The 10,639-nt window shown below is 42.6% G+C and overlaps 1 protein-coding gene across 2 annotated transcripts; it reads left to right on the top strand.

Moving 5' to 3' along the window:
- Window positions 1–2,887: 2,887 nt before the first annotated feature.
- On the top strand, window positions 2,888–10,639 carry ABHD11 (abhydrolase domain containing 11). 2 transcript variants are annotated; one of them, XM_072138045.1, is made up of 7 exons: window positions 3,064–3,114; window positions 3,599–3,747; window positions 4,112–4,247; window positions 5,695–5,868; window positions 6,486–6,656; window positions 8,786–8,967; window positions 9,560–10,639. In XM_072138045.1, exons 2-7 carry the CDS (start codon window positions 3,695–3,697, stop codon window positions 9,696–9,698), a joined length of 855 nt encoding a protein of 284 aa, XP_071994146.1. In that variant the 5' UTR covers window positions 3,064–3,114; window positions 3,599–3,694; the 3' UTR covers window positions 9,699–10,639. The 2 variants fall into 2 exon arrangements, with proteins under 2 accessions (XP_071994145.1, XP_071994146.1); XM_072138044.1 differs by lacking the exon at window positions 3,599–3,747 and having other exon boundaries at window positions 2,888–3,114.

Here is a 10,639-nt window from a genome sequence, read left to right as displayed (position 1 = left end):
CACAAAGAGATTGGTGTGTCTTGGGTTTGTGCTCTCGTCCCGGTACCGGGCAGCCATGAAAGAGTTAATTTGAAAGTCACCATGCAATGGGGAGGTTTGAGCCCCAGATAAAAATCTCTATCAGTAAAGAAGTGAAAGGTGGTGGTGGTGGAAGTGTCATGGTTTAGGGAATGTCTTCTGCTGCAGGAGGTGGACCTCCCATACAGCTACATGGCAGAGTGAATGCCAGTGTGTATCAGAACTTTCTTAAACCTTAGAAAGTGAGCACTCAGCAGGGGTGCAAAGTAGTCCTATAATATACATGCATCACCATCACCAAAAACAAGGAGACAATAGCAATGGTGCAGTGTGCTATTGTGTCCATGCAACAATGAAGGACAATGTCCCCTGTCACACAGCAACACAGGTAAAGCAGTTACTTTAAACAGGAAGCAATAAAATGGCCAGCCCAGAGTCCTGATCTAAACCCAACAGAAAACCTCTGAAAAATCGTTGGTGGTTGATCCAAAATCCCAGCAGAGCCGTGTGAGAGACTAGTGATGTCCTGTGGCTGCACATGTGCTGAAGTCATTCAAAACAAAGGCCTCTACACTCCCTACTGATTGGTGACTGTTAGTTGTTGGAAGTCCGCCAATTTTTAGTAAGCGGAATCATTAGGCTTTGCTCAGTAAGAAGAGCCGGCTCTTCTGGCTCTTGAACAGCTCCCTATTAAAGGGAACCTACCACCAGGACATCCGCAGAACGACAGCTTCCCGGATGAGGTCAAAAAATAGTGGGGAGGTGAGGATTAGCTCTAGAAAGGGCTAATCCTCACGTCCCATACATCCACCTACCACCCAATCTACCTTTATACACTCACCGGCCACTTTATTAGGTACACCATGCTAGTAACGGGCTGGACCCCCTTTTGCCTTCAGAACTGCCTCAATTCTTCGTGGCATAGATTCAACAAGGTGCTGGAAGCATTCCTCAGAGATTTTGGTCCCTATTGACACGATGGCATCACACAGTTGCCGCAGATTTGTCGGCTGCACATCCATGATGCGAATCTCCCGTTCCACCACATCCCAAAGATGCTCTATTGGATTGAGATCTGGTGACTGTGGAGGCCATTTGAGTACAGTGAACTCATTGTCATGTTCAAGAAACCAGTCTGAGATGATTCCAGCTTTATGACATGGCGCATTATCCTGCTGAAAGTAGCCAACAGATGTTGGGTACATTGTGGTCATAAAGGGATGGACATGGTCACCAACAATACTCAGGTAGGCTGTGGCGTTGCAACGATGCTCAATTGGTACCAAGGTGCCCAAAGAGTGCCAAGAAAATATTCCCCACACCATGACACCACCACCACCAGCCTGAACCGTTGACAAGGCAGGATGGATCCATGCTTTCATGTTGTTGACGCCAAATTCTGACCCTACCATCCGAATGTCGCAGCAGAAACCGAGACTCCTCAGACCAGGCAACGTTTTTCCAATCTTCTACTGTCCAATTTCGATGAGCTTGTGCAAATTGTAGCCTCAGTTTCCTGTTCTTAGCTGAAAGGAGTGGCACCCGGTGTGGTCTTCTGCTGCTGTAGCCCATCTGCCTCAAAGTTCGACGTACTGTGCATTCAGAGATGCTCTTCTGCCTACCTTGGTTGTAACGGGTGGCGATTTGAGTCACTGTTGCCTTTCTATCAGCTCGAACCAGTCTGCCCATTCTCCTCTGACCTCTGGCATCAACAAGGCATTTCCGCCCACAGAACTGCCGCTCACTGGATGTTTTTTCTTTTTCGGACCATTCTCTGTAAACCCTAGAGATGGTTGTGTGTGAAAATCCCAGTAGATCAGCAGTTTCTGAAATACTCAGACCAGCCCTTCTGGCACCAACAACCATGCCACGTTCAAAGGCACTCAAATTACCCTTCTTCCCCATACTGATGCTCGGTTTGAACTGCAGGAGATTGTCTTGACCATGTCTACATGCCTAAATGCATTGAGTTGCCGGCATGTGATTGGCTGATTAGAAATTAAGTGTTGACAAGCAGTTGGACAGGTGTACCTAATAAAGTGGCCGGTGAGTGTAGGTAGAATCATGGTGGTAGGTTCCTTTTAAATGTATCATAGGGGGCCTCAATACAGCAAGTCGCCCCACTCCACTTTTAACCAGATTTTATCAAGTTAAAGGGGGCTTGGTGAGCCGGGGCGGGGTTAAGTAATTTTGTAAAACACTGTTCTAGTGGCATGGTGTACGCCTTACACAAAATCCATCAAATGTTGATCAACGGAGATTACATTATTTTAGAAAAAAATCAAGTGATCATACATTGTTTCCTTAGGTTTTTTTTAATGAAAATGTTATTGATAATAAAATTGAAACTCACCCAAAATGTTGTAAAAGAATAAAGCATTAATCTCATGCTGCCCTACTTGCACGCTTTTGGGAAATCTCCAGTCAGACACCAGCTACATTGTTCATCTCCTAAATAGGGAGAAAGTTTTGGACATGCTACAATCCAACATACCTGTTCCTGAGAAGTCTTACCGGAACGGACCGCATGGACGGACCTATTTGATGAAAATTGGGAACCATCATCAGTTTTTGCTCCACTATCAGGACTACAATTGTTGGCACAACCATCTTATATGTATTTGGAGAAAACAACAGTAAACACATGTTAGATGAAACAAGGTACCCACAAGTTTATATAACAATAAAATGCACTGAATTACTGTAATTATACATAATTCTTTTCAGACATTGAAGGGATTTTCCATGAATAATAGTGACGCTTTCGTGGTATCATGTGCCATGCACAGTGATTGCGTACAGAATGATATTCATGGCATTTCCATCTGCCAGGAGTAAAGATGGCGCCGATGTCACGTTACCGGCACAATCACATGACAAGGGCGAAGCCGCGCCCTCTCAGACTGTGAGCGCAGTCTGCGCTTCGGTCCTTACGCAGCGGAGCGCCGTATCCCGGCAGTCAGTGCAGCCTAGAATGCCGCTAAAAGCAGCACAGGTGTGCACAGGCGTCAGCAGGTCATGGGGAAGGCTAGCGAGGATCACATGCGGAGCTTCTACTGGACCACTACATTTAACAAAGCGCAGCAACCATGGCGGGTGAGTACGTGATGACGTCATGACGCGCGACAGGCTGGTGTGTGCGTAACCAATGTCATTCTTTGCCCTTCCAGTAAATTCATGGTATAAAAACGCATCCTAACTGTGACTGTGTTTATAAGAGGCATTTGCGCTGCGTTTTGGAACGCAATAGAAGAGATTTGACGAAAAACATAGCTTGTTAATTTGTAAATGCAAATGGTAACAGCAAATCTTCTCAACTATTGTATTGCGTTCTAAAACACAATGTAAACGCCACATGTGAACGCGGCCTGATAGAAATAGAATGTTCATTTTATGTGGAGCTGTATGGTAAAACTGCGCTGTGTAAATATACCCCAAGGTCATTATATACCCCCATGGAGTCATTATAGCCATGTAATGTCCGGTACTAGAAGCACTAAGGGTCCCTGCACACAAACGTTTTTTGCCCTTGTACTGACCATTTATTCAAAGCCTAGAACATGAGCCATAATTTTCACAGCTCTGAGAGCCAACTACCCGGACACAAATCTCCGCACAGGTCCTATCGCTGCCTGTTTGCAGTCTTTTCTACTGTGACGTCACATGTGAATGGCAGATGGATCACAGGCCCATTGTTTGCAGTCCAAGGATACACATGTTCGCTTGCAGGTAGGTTAACTCATAGCAATGTGAGTTCTTATTGTGGAAATGAACCATGGGCGTCTGAAAGTATCCTAAGTACGCAGCCATACATCTGTATTGAGCAGCCATAGGCAATACAGCCTGTACCTCAATGTTTTATTCATCCCACCCCACCGTTTACATAAGGGGCTCCCTACTACTAAGTACTCATGGTGGCTATTGAATTAGAATAATTGTCAGCAATGATTGATACTACCAACCAGGAGACCACCATAAATTGGATTGTTGCAGGTTCTTGTGGTTCCAAAGCAGCATAGATCTATCTGATCTTATAGGGAGGAATGTGTTAAAGTTTTTCCTTTGTAACATTTTAACCATTTGTTATTTACAGTGTTGTTACTTTATCCTATGACTTGTTTGATGGAAAGGCACCTGGACCACCCCTGGTATTGCTGCATGGATTGTTTGGTAGCAAGTCAAACTTTCAGTCTATCGCCAAAGCCTTGGTGCGAAGGATTGGTAGAAAGGTAGGTGCTTATCATGTGAGCGTCACATAAGGGGCGGAGATTCATTATGGCTTAAACACATGAATCTTCCTGTCAACCAGTTTCTGGCTTTCTCCAACCCGCACACCACTATGGGCGAAGGGCAGGCAGGGAATTGAATCAGTGGGCACACGCTTATGGTATTATAAAGGCATAATGGTATACAAAACGCTTAACTACAATCAAATGGCATAAAAGTAATAGCCACGGCATTTATTTATTACCTTACATAAACTTTGTAAACACAACTCAGATAAAACTTTATTCAAATTTTTTGTAACAACTTTTATTTATAAAAGATAAGTTTTGCCATAAGCCAAAACTGACTTCAACTAAGGTGTAGCATGGCAGGCACACAGCAGTGCCAGGGAGAGGAGAAAGGGGCAACACTGCTCACCCTCCCTATAGTGATATATGGCGCACAGCGCTGTATTCCGGGGAGAGATGGGACATGTCATATCTTTCTCCCGGCTACGGAACAGGACAGTGCCGTACGTGTGCTGCACCATACCACTCCCGTACACCGTTGCCGTCTATGTGGGAGGTATATATGTCAGCCGTATATGCGTCCCCCATACAGCCGTGTGAATATAGCCTAACAGGTAATTTTTCCTGGTACATAAAGTAAAGGCAGCGAGAAGATAAAAAAGATATAAAATACAGCTATAATTGAGAGGGGGTAAACACAGTCAGATTTCTGGGGTTTTAATGTTAAAAATTGCACTTCCTCAAAGAAAGTGTCACTAAAGAAATTAACATCAAAGAAAACCCCGGACAGGTGACCTGTCTACTGCCAGCCAATAATCCCCTGTCACTAAGGGTCAGAAAAAGAGACTCCCCAGTGACAGTAAACCACTGGCCCCAGTTAATAATTAATAACAAATCGAAACCTGTTGCCACCAGTCAGACTTTAGGCCAGGTGACAACAACACTAGGCGGGAAATTCTTCCTGCCAAATTACATAAAGAGGAATCTAAATAAATACCTATATTCCCATGAGAAACCGTCCTGAGGGTCCATGTTCCAAAAATTCAGCAACTCCTTCCATTAATATGAAGTGTCATAAATTAGCAAGCAAAGTACTATGGTGTTCCCAGTTCTCCCATTCATTGTCCAATAATGGAGCGCTGTGCTCACCAATATCTGACACTCCCATACAATTGAATAGAGCAACAGGACCCATGTTCATCCTTCCCCTATTCCCCTGATTGACAAGGTTCTGTTCTTGTGATCTGTGGGGTCACATCCCACCTGCTCCACACACTTCTCTTGCATAGAGTCATATCCCACACGCTCCTACAGCAACTGCCTACTGCATGCAACTGGGGTTTCCCAGGTTATTACAAGCTCAACCTCCATTTATTTCCTTCAATGTGTTGTATTATTGTCACAATACCCACACGGATGGTAATTGTAATCTGTTCCACAGGTATTGACATTAGATGCCCGCAACCATGGTAGCAGTCCACACAGTGATACCATCACTTATCATACAATGAGCGACGATGTGCGCCACCTCCTACGGCAGCTAAACATTTCTAGTTGTGTTTTAATTGGTCACAGCATGGGAGGCAAGACCGCCATGACCTTGGCACTGCAGGAAGTAAGTAAGACAAGTGCAGATTGTGTTAATTTATATTCTATTTTGATTTTTTCACTCCGTTGTAAGGTTAAATCTGCAGGATTCCCAATATATCCTTGCAACAGTGGGCAACAACGTATCCTACGGCATGCTATACATTGGGACTCTCTGCCCCTCCCCCTGAAAGTCGGAAGCACTCAGTGACATCAGCTAAGCCCATACTGTTCTCTCCAACAGGATGCGAGATAGATTCCTTCGTCTGACAGGATATAGACATGTTTGGGGTGTATGTTGGGAGCTTTCTAGTCCTATTCGCTGAACGTGTCTCAAAGACGAACTGTGAATATAGCCTTTTTTGGGTGAAATCATTAAAAACACATAAATCAGATTCATAAATGTTGGTTTGGTAGACTTTGCACCATAGAATTATGAAAAATAACCTTAGATCATATTGGTCCAATACAGTGTCATCACTCTCATCCATACCCTCCATCTGTCATTGCTCTCATCCTCTGTCATTGCTCACTCATATCCATACCTATCTGCCATTTGTCATTGCTACGTTAACATGTAACTTTTGTGATTAACGCAAATCTTGCATACATACAACTGACCCTGTTTTTCTGTGTCGTTCTCAGCCTCACATGGTAGACCGCTTAGTATGCGTAGATATTAGTCCTTGTCCAACATTGCCTCAGACGGGTTTTCCTCAGTATATCAAAGCTATGCAAAATGTACATTTGGAAGGCAAGATGCCAAGATCTACAGCCAGAAGACTTGCAGAGGAGCAATTGAGTGCTACAGTAAAGGTATGGATGTTCTCTTATTTGGATCCTCTTCGATGATATGACACCCAGCGTTCTAGATAAGTTTACAGAATGTAGAGAGTATCTAGTTCACCTACTATTACACACATTATATCTGACTTAAGATATATATAAGTCCAAAGTTGTTAGAAGTGGAGTGGGATACTAAGAAGATCACATAAATAATGTTTAACCTCCGTGGGAGTTTTGCAGTTGATTGACAGTGATTGAATAAGTGACAAATATCGCTTCAGTAAATTCTACAAAATTATACTGCTGCTGCTTTGGAAGATGTTGTGCCAGATACCGAGTCTGACTGCTGGTACCATGATAGGTTAGAATCTTAAAGAGAGCTCATCAGCTGAATAAAACAATATATCTGCACATAATAAAGGGAAAATCTCCCTAGCCCTCCCCGAGTTATTGCAATGTTAAAGTTCTAGCTTTTTCAGAACAAACCGAAAACTGTGAATCGCTGAGGTACACACCGGTCTGATTGACGGACCTGGCTTCAAGCTGTCAGGCGTATTCATGAGGGGGTGGTCTGAGGAGACAGTGACTGCAGCATCAAGCCTGGCATCCCCGTCAGCATCTGGTATGGGAGTGGCAGCCCCCAAGAGAAGCTGAAGATAAGGGAGTGCCTAGGACTGCTCCCTCATGAATACACATGATTGATTGAAGCCAGGTCAGTTGATCAGGCCTCTGCATGCCTCAGTGTTTTACAGATTTTTAGTATGTTTTGTAAAAGCTAGAAATTTAACAGTACGATAACGGGGGGAGGGCTAGAGAGATTCTTCCTTTAGCATGTGCAGCTAGATTGTTTTATTGAGCTGACAGGTCCTTTTTAAAGAGAACCCGTCATGCAAAATAACCCCCTAAACTAAATATATTTTCATAAACTGCCATTAGAGAGCATTGCCTCTATCCCTTCATTGTCCCTCTATATGCCTGTAAACCTAAGCAATGAGGTCCTAAAGCTGTATGCAAATGACCTGTGAAATGTCCAATGAAGCATTAGCATATTCAAGCTGTCCACTCTATTCATGAGTGGGAGGCACAGCCACACCCCCAGTGCATGACTGACAGCCTGTATAATGATGTGAGGCTGTATAATGATGTGCTTCCTGGTGCTGGTGGCCACGCCCCCTGCAGCCTGTGTGTACATGTGTGTGTGTGTGTGTGTTTAGGAGAGATACAGCAGCTCTATGCAGCCATGTTACAGCAGAACATGTCAGATTCATGTGTAGCTGATGTCTGTGTCTCTCACCTGTATATTAGGAGGATGCAGCATGTCAGCAGATGCAGCACACACTAGCCATGCTTTACTATACATTACACACAGACATGAGCAGGGGAGGAGAGGGGAGGGGTAACAGGGGTGACATCACTGCCTCTGACCATGTGACCAGCCTCATTTACATAATAAAAAATAGATGATTTTACAATGAATAATGTATGAAATAACTAGATAAAGGCTGGGATGGGATCCTTGTGAGCTGCTCCAACAGATAGAGGTGACAGGACTAGTGGCAGAGACCTGATGGCAGGTGTCCTTTACCGGGGTTATCTGAGACCTATAAAATACAGATATGTGGCCAGGGAGGCTGCCTAAAAAAAATTTACTTGTACTGAACTCTGCGGTCCCACACAGCCATCTCTCTGGCCCATGCCCATTTGTATGAATTATATGTTTTGTATTTTTTTTTTTATTTGTAGTGTTTTATAGAGAGATCTCTGAGAAGATCCATCTCTTTATACCACTGCATTGAGCTTGTTTCACAGTGTACATTTATGGAAGCTCTAGAGAGAGAAAATTATGAGATTGTGAGTTTAAAACCTTGGCAAAAAATTATTTGGGGAAAAATTATTTGGGGATATTTCCCTGATGACTTGGTCCACACTCTGCCGCTGGCCTGTCACATCTTTTCAAAGGAGATGTCCCCTGCAGACAGCTACTAGGAGTCTGTAAAACAGGATAAGTCATTCAGTACCAAAAATGACAGAATCTCGGTATTGAACTGTACACCCCTAGTATTGAATCACAATTTTAGGTAGACCAGCTTTATTAAATACTGTACATGATTCATGAAGAAAAGTTCAACTTTTTCACATTTTTGTTTTTGCATTTTCAGGAGGCTTCCGTTCGCCAGTTTTTGCTAACTAACCTTGTGCAAGAAAATGGTCAGTTTAAGTGGAGAGTGAATCTTGATGCCATCTCAAACCATCTTCCAGATCTACTAGACTTCCCAGAGTTTAGAACATCTTACCCCGGTCTTACACTCTTCCTGGGAGGAGCTAATTCACCATACATCAGGTAAAATAATTTGTATTTTTTGCAAAATAGGAATTTCTTCCCCTGCAGGATTTTTAATATTACCTTCAGAGGTTGTCTGACAAATGTGCAGTGAGCCAATGTCAATATGGACAGGGGGGATGTGGGAGGGGGGTTTATGTGCACAAGGCATCAATTATGCAAACAATTAGGTGGACGTTACGATTTGAAGTGCGCTACCCTTGGTACTTTGCTGTGGGTGCTGGAAGGGAGCCAAGTAAAGTTTAATATCACAAATTTGATAAAAACATCCAATGGTGTCTATTGGCTCCCTATTGGTCCCTGTCTGTAAGGGTAGGCTTTTTCAGACGACCATTTACTTTTGCTTGGATAATAATATTCAATAAGAATTGTCTCCAAATAAATCGTTCTTTGAAGACCTGCTGCTTCCCAGAGTGGAGATGTCCAGTAATATTTGCTATGTCTGCAGCAATGACCTTGATCTTTTTATGTAGGTCATGTGATTGCTTAAAAAAATCCCAAAGAAAATGTCTTCATTCATAAGCAATTTATTGGTATAAAATATTTTCAATGTATTACATTGGACTTGTTATTTTTCCCATTTTATTTTCAGTTCAGAGAATTATCCTGACATAGAACGTCTCTTCCCATGTGCCAATGTGGAGTACATTGAAGGTGCAGGACACTGGGTACACGCAGAGCAGCCGCAGGAATTCCTTGACGCCATCTGCCAGTTTGTATCATCCTCATAACACAAGGACAGAATATTGCTGTGGAAAATAGCTCTTCTTCCATGATCTGCCATCTACAGAGGAGAAAGCTTTAACGCAGTGTTATAAGATTTACATAAGAGGGTGGGGAGTTTGGTTTAAATATATATAACAGACACAAGTTATTGTCAAATGTACAGACTGTATATATTCATAAAGCAGATAGTTGAGCAGTAATCACTGAAAGATAACTTTCAGTTCATTGCAATTACCTATGTGCAGCCCAATGTCTATGTGCAGCCCAATGAATTACCGGGTCGCGCAAACCCAAAACAAAGGTCGTGTTCAGGGAGCCTTAAAGCGAGTCTTAAAGAGGTTCCTTAGTATTTATGTATTTCTTCAGCACTGATCTATACTGTGTACGTTGTAATTGTAAGCAGTAATATTTAAATTTTGTACAGTTAATGAAAGTGCATTTTATGTTTTAAATTATTCTTATATGACGATTATACAATTTGGGCTGCTGCTTGGATGTATTTCGTATACATACGCACAAACTACTTGTCTAAGCAGTGTGTTCATAGAGTAGGAAAGAAAACAATAGTATTGGCAATTAAAATTTTTGATGCCGGAAGCACCATGCATATGTTGTGGATGGGAAAGGGGGGGGGGGGGGACACTCCACAAAAACCCATGTGGTGGACGGAAAAAGTTTGTACATCATATGGCAATTTAACCATTACAGGTGTCCTCTTATCATATACAAAAATTACAAAACTGATTGGTACGGGCACAGTACATACATATACCATCAGTATAATAGAATACCACTTATCAGTTAAAGGTGATGTTATTGTCTAATTAAATTCCCTTTTAAGCGTAACAAAAGTTTTGTTTCACTTTTGTTTTTATGTGCAATGACTGTGATAACGAGTACTTTATGAATATAATATATAATAAATTGTGCTCATTTTTATTTAAAA

Source organism: Engystomops pustulosus, chromosome 2 (genome assembly GCF_040894005.1).
Source record: "Engystomops pustulosus chromosome 2, aEngPut4.maternal, whole genome shotgun sequence".
NCBI lineage: Eukaryota > Metazoa > Chordata > Amphibia > Anura > Leptodactylidae > Engystomops > Engystomops pustulosus.
This window is presented reverse-complemented; position numbering and strand designations above follow the sequence as displayed.

Excerpts from the sequence above, each read along its gene's own strand:
- ABHD11 (XM_072138044.1), top strand. The coding sequence starts at position 2,993 with ATGCCGCTAAAAGCAGCACAGGTGTGCACAGGCGTCAGCAGGTCATGG. Across the intron at positions 3,115-4,111 it reads AAGCGCAGCAACCATGGCGG|TGTTGTTACTTTATCCTATG; the intron begins GTGAGTACGTGA and ends TGTTATTTACAG. Across the intron at positions 4,248-5,694 it reads TGCGAAGGATTGGTAGAAAG|GTATTGACATTAGATGCCCG; the intron begins GTAGGTGCTTAT and ends TCTGTTCCACAG.